This window comes from Chionomys nivalis, chromosome 1 (assembly GCF_950005125.1).
Source record: "Chionomys nivalis chromosome 1, mChiNiv1.1, whole genome shotgun sequence".
Classification (NCBI taxonomy): Eukaryota; Metazoa; Chordata; class Mammalia; order Rodentia; family Cricetidae; genus Chionomys; species Chionomys nivalis.
The window spans coordinates 11,349,023-11,367,456 of NC_080086.1; the positions used below are offsets into that span (position 1 = coordinate 11,349,023).

Here is an 18,434-nt window from a genome sequence, read left to right on the forward strand (position 1 = left end):
ATTTTACTGAACTTCCTCAGTATTTTAACATATTTCATTAAAAAATAACAATAATTGGTTGTTTAAATGTGTGTTTCTTATATTAAACTCTTTTAGTATCCTTGTCCATTTGAATTGTGACTCGCTTTCTTGAGTCTGTTTTGGTCAGTTGGTGGTTATTTGTAAGAACTAATTATTAGTGCATTTTACATATTTCGAGGCTGTTGAGACTATTGATCACTGAATGCCTGCCTGGGTGTTCATTCTTTAGTAGAAGTTGGTCATTAACTTTTCTGTGCACTGCTTTCAGTTCTTGCTGTTCACCTGCCTCCCACTGACCTGCAGTCTGTTGATTTCCAGTCTTATAATGACACTCATACTAGGGCCAGGAAGATGGCAGGGATTGTGTTGGAGCCATCTGTGTAATTTTAATTTGCTGATCAAACATTTGTAAATGTCACTTTTAGTACTGTGGGAACGGGCGACTCTGTCCCTCTGTCTCTACTCCTCCCAACCCCTGCAAAATTGTGTGTATTTTTCTGATGACCACAGCACAAAAGATTATTACTGTTTCTTTCCTGAATTCCAATCAAGTGTTTTACAGTGGAAAGTCAGAGCAGTTCAAGCAAATATCAGTTTGAATTTACTGTTTATTCTAGCTCTGTATGACCTGGAAGAAAGATTAAATGTTTCCATGTATAAAGTAGGGCACTATAATAACTATCTCCTAAATATGTTCCAAGACTTAGATGTCTAGACAGCACAAAGCAAGCGATTAGGACTTACTGACAGATGTTATTGTTACCACTGCAATTTTATCAAATAGACTAATCCAGACAAATAGGAGTGTCAGTATGAAGGTCTCAAGTATTTCTTATTTCATAATTAACTTACTGCATGTTACACGTGTTCTTTCTGTAGAAAACATTTCTTCTCATGTGAACTCTATGTGCAAGTGTGTATGCAGGTATGGCTAACAATGCAGGTATGTGTGAGCCAGAGGTTAATCCTCAATCACTCTCTTCAGCACTTTTGAGACAGAGCCTCTCACTGAACTGGAAACTCATCATTTCAGCTAGACATGCTGGCCAGAATGCACTGAGACAACAGGACCATATCCCCTTAAAGAACTTTAGCACGGGTGCTAAGGGTATGAGCTCAGGTGCTAGGGGTATGAACTCTGGTCCCTATGCTTCTACAAGCACTTCACGCATGGGCCATTTCTCCAGCTCCCCAGGGAACATCAGCAGCAGATTTCTACATTCTAAAGAGATACTCTTTAGAAAAAATGATATAGTGATTAACTAAAAAATAAAATTTAAACCTCATATTCTAAAGAATGGTAATACTATCTGAATGTTAAACATAATTATATCAATATTGGCAAACTGTAACTCAAATAATAGTATATATGCACACACACACATACACACACTACTTTGAGTATTTTGGTCCCTCAATTATTTTTAGGGAGCTAATAAATGTAATTAAGTCATGCAAATACTCTGTAACTTCCTCACTAGTCTAGCCTGATCAACTGAAATTTTAAGATAATTAGATGACTATAAAAATATTAAAAACCCATTTTGCTGTGCATAACAAAAATCATATTAGCATGAAAGCATGTAAGATATTCTGTGTAACACTTCAATGGAACAACTACTCAGGTATTTATGGGAGCTTTACTTATTGGAAACAGTTTTTTCTTAAAAAGAATGTACCCTTAAAATCATTCTGCATCACATATTCTCGAAGTCTGACCTCTTTGGTGATACAGTTTCCTGTGTTATATTTCCTGCTGTTAAAATTTGTTGCAGATATTTGAAGTTCTTTCATGTTCTTTGATCTCAAATTTTGGCATTGAATACCAGGCATGAGTTTAGAGGTTTATGTATTCAGAAGACATTTTTTTGATATGGGTCATGATGAAATCAAATAAACTATAACATTTTATTGAGGTTGAGTTGAATATAAGTTACAATCATAGGTTGAGGGAAAACACCAGCCTAGTTGTTGAGTGTGTCTCAAACAGATAAATAATGCTTATTTGCGTTGCGTAGCAAAGCAATCATGGTTACAATATGACAATTATTGCTATAACTCATAACATAAAAAGTCAAATAAGAAGTTCCAGGAGTCAGTCCCAGTTAATCTGGTACCACAGATTATTGGATTGAGTGTGATTCATCTCCGATGTATTTTCAAGTGCATTTGTGTTAGAACAATGACGAAATGGAACTCTCAAACAGAGTGCTTTTAGTCTCATGGGATTTTTATAAAATTTATAATCATGTACAAACACAAAGGAAAAACTTGATTGCAAGACATTTGAGTTTTTATGCTCTATTACAGAGAAGTATTTATCTTTTCTTAAAGCTGCCTTGTGTTTTCAAGGCTGGTTCCTAAGGAACGACAAACAAGTGGCTTGTTGTGATAACCGAAAATGATTTTTTAAAAAAAGTAAATAAATATTTAAAGTTTAAATTCATAGCAGGCTTCAGGTGTTTTAGTGAACTGTCTAAGTTATTTTAAAAGGTGTTTAAAACTTACTTTTTTTTCTGTGTACAGTTCCTGCAAGAACATTTGTTTACACATATACATATGTTATTGGCTAGAATCTGCAGATGAGGAGGCAATTGCTGTATTTTTCTTTCTAGGACATTTGACCACTATTAATAATATACCTCCTAGGTCCATTCATTTTCCTGCAAATTTTGTGATTACCTTTTTATTTGGAGTTGAATAGGATTTATATGTGTGTGTATACCAAATTATCATTATTTATTAATCTGCTGATGTACAATTTAGTTGACTTAAATTAATTTCTGTCATGAATAAAGTAGCAATAAATGTGGAGGTGAAATAACTCTACAGTGGGCTATGAAGTTCGCTGGTTACATTCCCAGGAGTGAAACAACTGGGCCATGTGGTCATTATTGTTTTAAATTTGTGGAAAGTCTTCACAGTGACTTCCATACTGGTTGTATTAACTTGCACAGCAGTGAATAAGGGTTCTTTTCCTTCTATGTCTCGTCCCACAGTTGTTGTTGGATTTCTTGATGATAGCCATTCTGACTGGGGAGTAGTTCACAGTAGTTCATAGCAGGGGACAGGAAGAACTGAATGCAAAGATGGAAAGAGGATATAAAGCTAATTATTTATATAGTTTTAAGTCTACATTGCATCTCTCTTTCATACTCTCTCTCTCTCTCTGTCTCTGTCTCTCTCTCTGTCTCTCTCTGTCTCTCTCCCTCTTTCTCTCCTTTTCATCTGTGTACGGTGGATAAATGCATAAAAATAAGTTTGATAGTTGAATGTATAAAATCTAAACCCAGTCCACAGCTTTTAAATGGCCGTTCAACTCTCTAGAAGTTCAGTGAGATGCATAGACTTTTTATCTGGTTGATATCAGTGTGTTTTGATTTGCAAATTTTATCATAAAATTCATAAAAATAAAATAAATATAAACTAACAACTTACTGTTTTATGAAAATTATTATTATTATTAATCTTAACATTCCTATATTTTAAAATCATTATTTATTGCCAAAGAACTAATTTATGCTCCAAACTGTAATCTTTCCAAATAGCATTGTTAAAGGTAGAGTACCCAATAGCTTCTGAGTTTTAAAGCTGAAAGTCTCCTTCACTGGGGATCATCATCCTAGGATAACTGAATCAGTTTGTCACCCTAATTCACAGTTCTTATAAAATTTCTTTTTTGGTATAGAGAGATTGCTTAGCAGTTAAAAGTTCTTGCTGTTCTTCCAGAGGACCTGGGTTCAATGCCAGCATCCTCATCTCAGTTCACAATTGTCAGTTACTCCAATTCCAGGGGATCTGATGCTGCCTTCATGCCTCCACAGGCATTACATGCACATGGTACACAGATAGGCATACATGTAGGTAAAACACCCATACACATAAAACAATAACACACAAATCATTATATCTATAAATTGATGGAGGAAGGTCATTGGTTAATTAATAAAGAAACTGCTTGGCCTGATAGGTTAGAACATAGGTGGGTAGAGTAAACAGAACAGAATGCTGGGAGGAAGAGGAAGTGAGGTAAGATGCCTCAGACAGATGCCATGCCGCTCCTCTCCAGACCAGATGCGATGAAACAAGCCACCAGGTCAGACATGCTGAATCTTTCCCGGTAAGACTGATGCTACACAGATTACTAAATATGGGTTAGGCAAGATATGAGACTTAGCCAAGAAGAGGCTAGAGCTAATGGGCCAAGCAGTGTTTAAAAGAATACAGTTTGTGTGTTGTTATATCGGGGCATAAGCTAGCCAGGCAGCCAGAGGCGGGTAGCAGGAATGCATCCCACAGCTCCTTCAACAATAAATAAATACAAATGATAATATAAAATAATACTAAAAAGAAGATCATCTATATGATTCACAAAATTTCCAAATCTTTCCACAGAGGATAAATTTACTTTGTAAGTCATAACTTCATGTCACGGGGCTGCAAGTGCGAGACTCTGAGTTCTTTCCCCAGTGTGGTTTCTATACTAATTACTTTTCTGTGACTTTGGGCAAGTGCAGAAGTGGCTTAAGGTAGAAGGTTTTAGGGGATGCCACCCATCATGTTAGGGATGCTAACATGGCAAGGGTGTCCATTTGCTTAGAAGGGAGCTTGTGGCTATGGATTCTCATGTCCTAATGGATCAGGATGCAGAGGTAGATAGGGACTGCAAGTGGGTGTAACCCTCAAACACCAACCCTCTAGTGACTAGGCACTGCATCCCAAAGGTTTCAAAATTTCACACAACAGCACCGTCATTTAGAGACCAAGCTCAGATACCTAAGCCTAGGGTATTCCATTAGCATATCCTCAACAGACATACTGTTTGTAAGATGTCTTTTTAAAACACAATGAAACAAAACCTTGCTGCTTAAAACTGACAAATTATAGCAACCAAAATTGACTTTAATAAGATACTTACATCTGTAAAAATTCTTCAGAGCCACATACTCTTAGAAGATACTCGTTGGGGAAAAGCTGCTCATTTGCACATAAAAGCAGAATTTCAGCAATTAGGTCTTTGACAAGATAATTAGCTGAAAAAAAAAGTGAAGAATGAAAGTGAGTAGAGCTTCTGAAACATTGACTGTGAAGCTTTTGAGCACAAAACCTGATAATCTCATTATGAAGCATTGTAGACACCAAGGGGGATTAAAGTACAACACATTTATTTGTCTATTTATTAGGTTCATGGTTATTTTAGATAAAGGGTGCTTGCAATCATTTTTAAATTCAGTTCTGTCTCAATGGAAAATGTCAACGCTAGTTATTGTGCTTCTCACACATAATGGTTTGATCCATTATGGCTCTGCACAAAAGATATTCTTAGGAGGCTAGACAGCTGGTTCTGCAGTTAAGAGCACCGGCTGCTCTTCCAGAGGACACAAGTTCAATTCTCAGCACCTACACAGCAGTTCCCAATTGTCTATAACTCCTATCTAGGAGATTCAAGGTTGTGTTTTCTCTCCATGGGCACCAGATGCATGCACAGTAATAGACAAACATGCAGGCAAAACATCCATATACATAATAAAAAATAAAAGAAACTTTAAAAAAAAGAAAGAGATAGGTTTGGGGCAGGAATGGTGTGGCTCAGCAATAAGGAGAACTTTCTGCCTTAGCATGAAACCCAAGTTTGGTTCTCATCCCCCACATCTGGAGCATCACAAACACATGTAACATCAGTTCTAGGGGAGATAGTGACCCCTTCTAGCCTCAGCCGGCACTGCACATACATGTTGCAGGAACATACACTTTTGCCCACATATATAAACATAAAAGTAAAATAAACATAAATATTTTTTAAAAATAATATGCTATTGACTTGATATTAAGATAATTTTACTACCATAAAAATGTGGTACTCTGTTTTATGCTAAATCATGGATATAATATAGACTTTATTTTTTTTAGTAGATTTAAATAAACATGTTCTTCAACCAATGGGGCTCAGCTTGCTTATCAAAAAGTTTGTAATGGCATAGTCTCTGCCCTTTGTGAATCTGCCATTTGGTTGATGTAAACAAAATAGATCAATGTGGTCAATATATTTTAAATGTTTCATGCTCCTCATTTTTAGTGTGAGTCAATGAACTTTCAGTGTGAGGCAATTACCGAAAGCAGGCAGTGCTGACTCTTGCAAATACTCAGCCAGTAAGAATTTTTAGTAGACAATTTTAAATGTCCAACCACATTTTCCAGTGGAATTTTGTCTGAAATTCTGTTTACTTAACTGTGGTTTATTTTATAATTGTATCTCTTCTTCCTCCTCCTCCTCCTCCTCCTCCTCCTCCTCCTCCTCCTCCTCCTCCTCCTCCTCCTCCTCCTCCTCCTCCTCCTCCTCCTCCTCTTCTTCTTCTTCTTCTTCTTCTTCTTCTTCTTCTTCTTCTTCTTCTTCTTCTTCTTCTTCTTCTTCTTCTTCTTCTTCTTCTCAGTCTTCTCCTCCCCCTCCTCCTCCACCACCTCCTTCTGCTCTTCTTATTCCGCTTCTTTCTTCCTCTTCTTCCTCTCCCTCCCTCCTCCTCCTCTCCCTCCCTCCTCCTCCTCTCCCTCCTTGTCCTCCTCGTCCTTGTCCTCTCCTCCTTGTCCTCCTTTTTCTCCTCCTCCTCCTCCTCCTCTTCTTCCTCTTCTTTCTCCTCCTTGTCATCTTTTCTTTTTCTTTTTCTTCTTCTTCTTGTTGGGAAAAAAACAACTTTGACCGAAACTGAGTAACAGAGTCGTACAATTGGTGTTATTGTCGCAAAACTGAAACATACTACATTTAAAATTTAGATTTTTATGGTAGATCAAGGTGTAATTAAAGAAATTGTTATAGAAAATAATTATAGAGGTCATGAGGGAAGGGCAGATGGCTGCACGTTGTCCTGGCAGAGGGTACTTAATAATATTATGGCATGGGAATATTGAAAGGATGGTATGGATTAAAGTTAGCTCAAAACGAGGCCACTGACAAAATTCATGGCAAAGGACTCTGGTAAACAACAGAAAGATCTCCAAAGACACCTCAGTTTGACTTTCCTGGTGTCAGGGCAGCAGGTGCTGAGCTACATGAAGCATATACAGATTATTACTTAGTTACAAATATTCTCTTAATGCTTATGTAAGACTGCACAGCCCACTGTCTACCTTCTTTCTCCCCTACTTTAGTTTTATTGGAGCAGAAGAGCCTAAGATTTACTATGAGTCAAGACAGGCCTTAAAGTTTCATTATGGAAAGCTTACACATGGAAAGGTAATGGATAGTTAGTACAATATTTGTAAGTGTTTTGCCTAGCTGTGGGGTGAGGAAACCTAGCTTCTATCGTCAGGTCTGTAGGAAGACTACAAGAAGAGAAAGTTCCAAAGAGGACTGGTCCCAAAGAACTTCTGAATTCCTTCAGTTCCAAGCAATTAGCTACCCAGAGTGTGGAGCTTTGGAGAACGGTCTACTGAGCTCCTGTGAAGTGATGTATCCTGTCACCTGTTGCGTGTGACCTGTTAGATGTCTCATACTTAGTATGTCTGCACCTGAAGCCACTATCTTTATCCTTAAGCCTTTAGATCATCAAGTGACGTTCCTCATTCACATATTGTCAATAAACACATACCAGGGCCTCCTTAGGTAGACTTATACCTATATTTTTTGTAGCCCTTGATAGAATCATTCTTTTCATTTCATGCCATCTCTCACTTCATGCAGCTCTTCTCATTCTTTAACCCTTAATTCTCCAGCAACTTAAGCAACTGGACTCAGAATCTGTGTTGATTAGATCAAAATGCAGCACCATTGGCTGGAGAAACATAATCCTGCTTTTGAATATTGGGAACTGGATGTAAAAGAGAGATGGGCTGACTGTAGGTCATTGGACAAACAGTGTGTATGCTTGAAAGCTCGGCCTTATTTCTTGTTTTGGAGAAACAAAGCAATGAGTGAATCAGCAGAGAACAAGCTGTGGGAAACAGTGACACAGAGAGACCAGCTTGGGGCTTTAAAGGAATTCCAAGTTTCAGCATTTGTGCTTCAAATTAACCCCTAAGTCTTTGACACATTCCTACTCTTAAACTCTATAAGAAACGCTTATATTGTTTAAAAATGTTTTCTTTTCTGCTTCAGTCGGCATGAGTTGGTTTAAAGCCAGATTCTTAACTGGTACAGCAACACACCAGGTCTCTGTCTGTACCCTCTGTGCTTACTCAAGCCTCAACTAGAGCGAGGAGGAAGACAGTACAAACATTAAACAGTGAAAACACTTGACAGTCCACTGTGTATCTGAAAATTGTTGCCTGTTGTTGAGTAATAACCCATATAGTCACAGCTGGATGTTTAGTAAGCAAGCATTGCTCTGCTAAATAAAAGACCAACCAACAAACAAAAAACAAAAACCCGAAACCAGAGCCAAAAACAAACAAACAAACAAAAAAAAACAAAAAAAAAACCCCAAACCCCAGCATTCTATATAACTTTAAAGAAATCTTCAAGTAATAGAAAAGAAAATGCCTAGTAAAAATGATATAATATTGTAGGGATAAGCCCCTCCCATTAGGGGGCGTGTTCGCCTCGGGCTAATGTTTACTGATAAATCTGCGGGGCATGATCCCAGCAGCCCCTTTTCTGCTTTCCTGTTCTCGGTGGGAACCTGTGGTCCTGTAAGTCTATTTCCCCATTAAAGCTGTATATATTTTTATAATCTGTCTGCATTCATTTACGCTGTTACATAATATAAACTTCTTGGAACCATAGCCAGGGACTCCTTCTTAGTCAACTATATTGATAACTGGGATAGCGTATGTGGCACAGAGATCTTAAATTTCTCACGGTAGGAGCAGTCACCATCTCACTTCCTTTCTCACAATTTAATTACCCACCTGAACAAACCTTGTTCCTGCTGGGTAGGAAATGACATTTTCACTTATATATCATCTTCATCTGGAAAGTTTTAGAAATTCCATCTATTTTAATCGTGCCAAAAATTTGCTCCACCTGCTATTATAAATTGCAAAGAAACAAAGATTTCTGGAGAGCTATGTAAAGAGACTCCCTATTCACAAGTCAGATGTCTTCAATAAATAGCTCATGGCTGATTTCCTGTTACTTCCCTTCAGGGTAAAATAGTACCAAATGCTGGTTCCTTTAGTGATTTCAGGGCGTCTACTCATACTGAGATTTGTGTGTCTGCTTGCGAGTATTCTTACCTTGTGGCAGAAGATGAAGCCTCTGTGCCGCATTAATAGAAACATTTACTCTAAACTTGGTGCCCTCGAAGAGCTGGGATGGGTAAACAGTAGTGATTGCCCAGATCTTTCCAGAATTGGAATTAATGTTACTTGCACTATATGATTCTCTTATTCTGAAAAGTATACACAAAGAAAAAAAGGGCTTAGGACATGATCTGCATCATTTTATTATTTTTTTGAAAACTATCACCCAATTAAAAAGAACCCCAGCAGGATCTGTAACCCTGAAAACCAAGAAGCAGCCACCTTCCCTCTGTGGAATGGTACATGTACTCAAGCTGGCTTGGTAGAAATTACAACCAAGAACAAGGACAGAGGCATCCCTAGGCTTGGGAATGTTCCAATTAAAATTATTAAGAATGTGCTTTCTAACAGGAGACAGGATGATCCAGCCAGTGCAGGGTGACTTACTTCTGACTTTGGTCCTGATGCCATGGCTCCTCCCCCAGATCATGCACATGCCTAGTTCTCTAAAGCTTTAAGTACACTTTGAATCTTGATTCTTTTGTTGTTGCCTAATCTATAACGTCCCTGTTTCTCTAAAATCTTTGAAGCTGTGGATTTTACAAGAAAAATTGAGATATGAGTGCATGTTGAAAAATTAGCAAACATTGGAGTCAAAGAATTGCTAAAAAGTTAATGCTTGAAACAGTCTGAGTTTGAATTCTTATGCTACTGCTTTGGAAGCTTGGAGTCAGAGACACACTGTTTGACTTGCCTCTTTGTACACACAAAAGGAGCTGTTACCACCTACTTCAAAGGCTTTGTGTGAGGGTTAAACAGGAAAGGCACAAAGGATTTACAGACTCTGAAGCCATGTAAAGCATCATAATGTTCAGTCTGTATTGCCATGACAGGTCCCTGTGGGCCCATGTTTAATGCCATATGTAGAACACACTACAAAGATGCCAACAAATACAAAATATTTCCCCTGGTGAAACAAAATCTTGCTGGTATTTATTTGTGTTGGTTTTTCGGACATCCAAACACTTCTTAAATGGAAAAATATGATTCTATATTAATCTTTGAATCCTTCATGCTTGGCTTATGTAAAATATTCTCCATGCTCTCAAATGCCCATGTGTTTGAACACTTGATCCCCAGATTGTATTGCACTTTATAGAAGTAGAGGAACTTTTAGGATGTTGATTCCAGCTGGAAGAAGTGTGTCAGTGTGGGGCGGGCCTTGAGGTGTATAGCACAGTGACGCGTCCTGTCTTCTCTCTGCTTCAGATGTTAGCACTTATATAACAAGATACTGTTCAGTGCATGAACAATTTCAGGTTCTTCCTTTGGGAGCAGTTAAATTTAAAGTGCAAACTCATGATTGATTCTTTCCTAACCTTTTCAGGGCATTCAGTGTGAACTGGGACTTCTTTTTTGTATTATGGAATTATACTATATTTCATAATCATGTGGTATTTCTTTTTAAATGAGATTTGAAAAATTATGTCAAAACAATCCAATCAAGAAATTAAGAATATCTTCAACAGGTTCATATGAATGTTAATAACTTTTAACTAACCTTATTTAATTATTAGAAAGATAAATACAATAAGATATTCAGATCTATTTCATTGTGGGTTGGGAAAATGTCTTGTGAAACTTGGTCTTCATATTTCAAATTGATTTTCTTCTTTCCTTGTTTAGTTTTGAATTGAGAATTCAAAGTACGGAATGAATTCTAACAGATCTTATTAAGGGAATACTGTGCTTAGATTGGAAATCATTATACACACAGACACTTAAGCTACAGATGCAATCATTCATATCTCTCCACTACACCAACCTTACCATGTGGTTGGTTGCTTTAGTGCTCATGATTACTTAAAAAGAAATCAATGGGGAAAAGTGCTTTTTAAGAGTATGGAACACACAGCACAAGTCACTGACAAAATCACTAAGACACGTCCCTGTCGCTGTAGCATCCACATTTTATCATCTAAGGAATAACTACATGCTAGAAAATGGAAGCATTGCTGGAGTTTATAAACGCTCCCTTCAGTGGCGCATTAAGATAGCTGTTGCTCATACTATGTAGGTAGGAATTACAAAATTACAGCTTTGAAGACTTGTTTTTATTAAAAATTTTAAATTATATGTATATGCACATCTCTATACGTGGGTGTTGTAATTTATTTAAAAACAGTGGGAAGAAGTCATGCCATGCAGCAAGGCTCACATAAGAGGTTTATTGGAAGTGGAGGGGGAAGTGGCAGAGAAGGGAACAGAAAGGGGATCAGAGAGGGAGCCAGAGACCTGACCCTGGAAACAAGGGTGATGGAAGAGAAAGAGAGAGAAGGAGAGAGAGAGAGAGAGAGAGAGAGAGAGAGAGAGAGAGAGAGAGAGAGAGAGGTGGGCAAGGCCAACCTTTTGAAAGAGAAGGTAGCAGATTGCACAGGGGGTGCTCTTAGTGGATGCTGCTGAGCACATATCCTGTCAGGACCCCAAGGACTGGCCAGTACGGATGACTGAATACTAACATTGGGTCTGCGCAGGTGCAAGTGCGTACATAAGAGTGCACCAGATTCCCTGGGGCAGGAACGACAGGTGGTTGTGAACCACCAGATGTGGGTGCTGGAAGTCATACTTGGGCCATCTGCAAGAGTAGCAAATGCTCTTAACTGCTGAACTTTATTTTAGTAATGAAAGTATCAGTATTGTTGTCTTTAATGATTCCAATTTAAGAATCTAATGGATCCTTTAGATTTTTACTTCATAAATTAGCAAGAAATTAATGAAAAATTGAACATTCATACAGTTTTGCATATGTTTTTATATTTGCATAAAATATATATTTGCATGCATGTGTGTATGTGTGTGTGTGTGAGCGTGTCTTCCAATGTGGTTGTCAGTGATATTTTTTGTCTTGTTTTGATTTTAGCTATCTCTAAGATTATTTTTATTTTTTATTTTAAAATATCAACTTATATAAATAAAAGAAGAAATTTTAGGAACAGAAATATCCTTTAAATTAGTTAGTGGTTCAAATCTTTAATCTACTTTTATCAATTAGTAGGAAGCCAAACCTTTAAAGAAATATGTATTTCTTTTATTTAAGACAAAAGTTTCAAATAAATAAAAATCAAGAGGACTAAAGAAAATATATTAAATTTTCAGAGACACAGAAAAATTCCCACTAGATAAGTGGCAACAACATGAAAAAAGCAATCACCTTTATATCATAATGTTAATGTTTACATTGGCAAGGAGATCAAGGACATTGCTGAAATTCTCTAGAGAGCAATGATATTTTCAGTGGAGAAATATGTATGTGCTGGTTCAACCTCATGGCATCTCCTGAGAGAAGACTCAGCTGCTGGAAGGCACTCACATGAACAGAATATCCCTGGTGGGAGGTGAACCTGTAACAATTTAGGCCTGAGCTACAAGGCCCAAATGCACCAAATATTTATGTCATGAATATGACATCAGCAATAAATACACTGCAAATCAAACTACCAATGAACAGAAGGAGTTCTGATAGAGAATGTATCTTTCAATCAAAATTTCAGTGGGGAAGTGTACTTGTTGGAGAGGAAAAAGAAAAGCCAGTCATCAAAATGATCAATGATAGTTTGTGAAAAATTGTTTCATTGTATTAGCAAGCTGCAGGGATTTTGCATTTTGCATGCAGAACTAATTACTGAGTGGACTGAAAATTAGAGACATTTATTTAGACACAAAAACTTCAAAGCTTGTTAAAAGAGCAATACTCACTTTCTTACTTTATCACAAAATGAGGCCAGGCTCTTGCTACTCCTTTGAGGTACTTCAACTATTTGAATGGGACAACCAACTGTCTGGAAGTAAAAAGTTGTTAAATTAATAGAGCTCAACATAGAGACAATATCAACATGTTTATGTAATTTTATTATCTTCTAAAATTCAGTTTAGATTTAATTTTACCTTTTGAATTCTATTGAAATATTTACATATAGAAATTATATAGAACTTAGGTATATAATTTTAGTTTTCAAGAATGCATGCATCAGTATTATCAATAACTAAGGAAATATTGAACAATGTTGTCTTCCTTTTGGTGGGTATAACATTTATTTAATAGGCTATAGAGGGGAAAGAGAAAGGGAAAGGGGAGAAGGGGGAAGAGAGAGAGGCAGAGAAAGAGGGGGGAGCGGCAGGGGGGACAGTACTGTCTTCTTAAGTTTCCCCATATCTCTGTTAGATTATGCTACCCACCCATTTGTAATTACCAACATTTAGATTTCTAAATTACTTACAAATGCTTTTTCTTTTTTTTGGCTTCTGTTACTAACTGATGTATCTTTTGTAAACACCTTCCCATTGTCATCTACCAGTAGTCCATTGTTTAAACCACTGAGCATTGGCATTCTATTGTGTAACTATCGCACCATTCCTTTGGTCCCTTTCCTCCTGATAGTCAATTGAATTCTGGATAGCTTTTTGAAACTATGAAGAAATCATCATTCCGTGTCTTAGTGCCTTTGTTGCTATATGTTTAATATGTTCATAATATATGAATTAAACTTTCAGTTAGAGGATGCATATGTGTCTGTTTGTAAATTACTTTGCCTTATATATTTAGATGTTCTATTATCAACTGTGTACACATTAAATTTATTATCTCCTTCTGACAGACTCTTTTGCCATTACAACATGATTTCTTTTAACTCTAGCAATACTGTCTTAAATCAAATTTTCTGGTATTAGAAACACAGCAATCATCCTTTTCAGGCTGAGAGTTAAACCCTTGGATATTTTCCTTTTTAATCTATCTGTCAAGGTAATATTTTTCTAATAGCAATTATGCCTTTATGTTCTTTAAATCTAGTATATTATTTTCTGTTTATTGTTTGGAATTTTGAGTGTATGTGTATTTAATATAATTATGAAAATGATTTTATTTCAGGTCATCATGCTTATATGTTTTAATGTGTGTTTTTAATTTTACATTTTCTTTTTTTCTTATTCAGTTTTATTTAATTTTCTATTTATCTCTTGGTTCAATATAATTTCATTAGTAAATTAACCCACTGTCTTGGCTCCCAATATCTCTGACTCCACTTGTCTCTGACTCCCACTGTCTCTGACTGACTCCCACTGTCTCTGTCCAGTGACTCTGGCTCACACTAACTCTGACTCCCACTGTCTCTGACTCACAATAACTAGCTCCCACTGCCTCTGTCCAGTGACTCTGATTCACATGGCCTCTGAATCCCACTGCCTCTGGTTCTATTCTCTGGTTCCCTTTGTCTCTAGTTCCACTGTCTCTAACTCCCATCCCCCCGATGAGAAATTTTACTCCATCAGATGGTTGCCACACTCCCTGAAATCTCTTTCCAACTCCTTGTAAAACTCTTCTCTTGTTTTGACTTTAAATATTTGAATGTCATTTGCCTATATTTGGAAGACTTTGCATTTATTTGCAATTTATTGCTTCCTTGACTCTATAATTAGTTATTTTCAACTAACTTGAGAAATTTTCTCAATATTATCTCAAGTCTTCCAAATAACAACCCCACACTTATCCAAGACAGAATAAATCCCCAGAGACTTCTGAACCCACCCACTGCATAGCTTCCTCTTTGAAAACACAATATCCAGCAAATCCAAGCTGCTTCTGAAACCTGCAGCTGACTGCCCAGCTTTGCTCTCCAACTCCACCAGACTGCACAGCTGCAAGGAGCTGCCCTTCAGGCACAGACTCATCTACTGGCAGCTCTTAGGGACTCTGTGTACTGTCCTGACTGTTGTCCAAAGCCCGAATTCAGCAGCTTTTATACCTTTGTCTAATGTTCACAATATTTATAACAGTAGGGAAATTTTGATGTGGGCTATTCTTCTATATATCTGGTGCTTTTATTGATTAATGGATAAAGCTTTTATGGACAATGGTTTAGCATAGCAAAGCCAGGTGGGAAATCTGAACAGAGATATGTATAGAGAGAGTAGTCAGAGTCAGGGAGATACCATGTAGCTGCCAAAGGAGACAGACACCAGAACCTTATCGGGTAAGCCACAGCCTTGTGGTGATACACAGGTTAATAGAAATGGGTTAATTTAAGATGTAAGAGTTAATAAAAAACCTGTGCTAATAGGCTGAACAGTTGTAATTAATACAGTTTCTGTGTGATTTTTCAGGTCTGAGAAGCTGGGAAATGAAAGAACAGTCTCCTTCTACAAAATATACCGATTATTGTACTGTCATGATAAGAATTAGATATTCTTAATATATACTCTGTTGAAGGAGCTGTGGGCTGCGTTCCTGCTGCCTAGCTCCTGGCCCCCTGGCTAGCTTATGCCCCAGAAATAACAACACACAAACTGTATTCTTTTAAACACTGCTTGGCCCATTAATTCTAGCCTCTTAATGGCGAATTCTCATATCTTGCCTAACCTATATTTAGTAATCTGTGTAGCACCAGTCTTACCAGGAAAGATTCAGCGTGTCTGACCTGGTGGCTTGCTTCATCATGTCTACCCTGGAGAGGAGTGGCATGGCATCTACCTCACTTCCTCTTCCTCTCAGCATTCTGTTCTGTTTACTCCACCCACCTATGTTCTAACCTATCAGGCCAAGCAGTTTCTTTATTAACCAATGATATGACACTCCCACATCAATACACAGAATTCATTCAGATAATTTAACATGGCATTTCTTATCCAATGACCTTCTTAAAGAGTTAAGTAATATTTTATTCATATCTATTGTTTTACCCTGTTGCTGTTTGTTTATCAGCAGGTCAGTTTGAGTCACATCCCCAAATTCAAGAAATCTGTTTTTATTATTCTAAATTTTTTCTGTTCAACATATCAAAGTATTATTCAAAGTATTACTTAATAAAACTTTTTGGTTCCTCCTATATATTGTAACTGCAGAGGTTTCCCCCTGCTCTCTTCCTTCTCCTGTGTGACTGTGGGTATATGTGTGTGTGTGTGTGTGCATATGTATGTGCATGTATAAGTGTGTGTGTATGTGTATGTATGAGTGTGTATATATTTGTGGGTATGAGTGTGCATGGATGTGTATGTTTTTGTGTATGAGTGTGTGTTTTTGTGTATGATCATGTGTGTATGAGTATGTGTTTTTGTGTATAAGTGTGTGTGTATGTGTGTGTATGAGTGTATGTGTATATGTGTGTGTTTTTGTGTATAAGTGTGTGTGTGTATGTGTGTGTGTGTGTGTGTGTGTGTGTAGGACAGAGACAGATGTTAGGTGATTTCCTCCATCAGTTCTTCACCTCCTTTATTAATGGTCACTCACTAAACCTGTAACTCATCTATTTGGCTTGACTGGATGACTAAAAATCTAGAGATCTGCCTTTCTCTGCCTCTCCAGTACAGGGATTGTAGATTCATGCCACCATGCCTGGATTTTTATGTGGTTGCTGGGGATCTCAAGTCCCCAAGTTTATGTGCCATCTCTCTATCCTTCTCTTTCTTCTTTCTTGTGGTCTACTTTTGGATTTATTGGTGTCTAAATAATATAAGCAGAGAAGTCTTTAAACATGATGCAAGAACTCTATGGTTATTGTAGTGACCATAAAGTAATCAAAGAAAGGATTAGCATCAATTGCACAGTAATGACTTCATTTTCTACTTTTGTCTGGTTCCTAAGCAACTTTCCTGCCAATCAAATAATATAGGGGCTTTTGTGTATAAGAACATTTCCCTCTGCAGATAAAGATAATAAGATTTGAAATCATCATAGTGAGACTCAAATGATAAATATGATGAAATATATGTGTATTTTCATAAAATAGGAAGATAGGTAAATGTCATCAGCTAAACTTCAAGCTATTTTTTTATTCATTAAAATTTATCATTTAAAGATTATTTATTTATTAAATACATATCAGTGCTCTGTCTGCATATACACCTGCATGCCTGAAGAGGGCATCAGAGTCTATTATAGATGGTTACAGCAATGGGTTTTGTAAATTGAACTCAGGACCTCTAGAATAGCAGTTAGTGTTCTTAACCACTGAGCCATCTCTCTAGTCCCTCTGCTAAAAAGTACTAGTATATGCTAATATACTATCGTAGGCTGTATTAATATAACATATTAATAAGTTTGTTGAAGTGGGAACCTGAAAAATGAAAGTTAAGTGTACTTTTTATTACAATAGTTTCTAATTTAAAAACATGGAAATTTTGAAATAAATAAAATGTTCTAAATAATACTAATAGATTTTCCTACTTGAGATTATTTAATTTTATTATCTGTTAATCCAATCCTTTCCTGAGTGATTGTTTCCATGTTTACGTGTATTGCACATACCTCTGCATTTTCCAGCGATGTGCTTTCCCATGCCCCAGGTAGAAGGGGGGCGTTAGGGGACATCAGAGAAGGCTCCACGAGGCTCACATCTCCACTTCCTTTGTTGTCTCTATAGAGTATGGAGTCCGTTGAGTACGATGGATAATGAGGGAGGGCACTACTTTCAAGTTCTCTATGACAGTTATGATGTTCATTTCCTGCTTGTTTTTGTGGATTACATTTATCCAAGAAGGTAGATGATTGAGTTAGAGTATTAAACCTGGGATCCTTCGCACTGTGAAATATTTCCGTGGGATTTCTCCAGGAGTCTCCCTCATCTGTAATCTGATGAGTAGGTAATACAGTGGAATTAAAACCAATGGCTGATGTTTTTCCATACTGAAAGTGGGAGATGTCAGGGCTCTGAGAAGTGAATTCATTCAAGCATCTTGGGTGAGCTCCATGGATGGATTGCCATTTTGAACTCAAGTTTGGTGCACCTAGCATGTTAAGGGGGCTTTCTTCTTTGTCACTCTCACACAGTGGGTTTTTATTATTGATCTCTTCCAAGATCTCATCAAAGCCCAGTTTGACCTGGTGGGAAGAAAGGCACTGGTTTGCATGGCGAAAGTGTTGGTGATCATATCCATCTTCCTGTGGGTCAAGGTCATTTGGGTCTCTTGGCCAACTATATGCCATTTTTGATTTTGTGCAACTGAGAGGATTTTCTTGATCCCAAATATCTCCTTGATATTGTAAAAGAAGTTACAAAATTTCCTAGTTAAAGGGAAACAAAACTGTCTTTAGTTACAAAGTCACTTACAGGAAAGAAACGTGTAAAATAAATATACAAATGGTTGGATTGTTCATTTGGCTGGTGAGAGACTTTCTCCAGTACTAAAGTAGTCCATGAGGACCAATGCATGGGGAATCTGAAGGACATTATTGACTTTGGCTTGAC

General features: G+C 37.2%; 1 protein-coding gene across 3 annotated transcripts in view; it reads right to left on the bottom strand.

Annotated features, from left to right (window-relative positions):
* The window catches only part of Pik3c2g (phosphatidylinositol-4-phosphate 3-kinase catalytic subunit type 2 gamma), a 324,648-nt gene extending 306,476 nt beyond the window's left edge, over positions 1-18,172 (bottom strand). For all 3 annotated transcript variants that reach the window (XM_057780802.1, XM_057780793.1, XM_057780784.1), the window contains exons 1-4: positions 17,495-18,172; positions 12,952-13,034; positions 9,190-9,344; positions 4,940-5,054 (exon numbers count right to left, since the gene is read on the bottom strand). In XM_057780802.1, the coding sequence (XP_057636785.1) occupies positions 4,940-5,054; positions 9,190-9,344; positions 12,952-13,034; positions 17,495-18,172 (1,031 nt within the window). The remainder of the gene's footprint in view (positions 1-4,939; positions 5,055-9,189; positions 9,345-12,951; positions 13,035-17,494) is intronic.
* Positions 18,173-18,434: the final 262 nt, after the last annotated feature.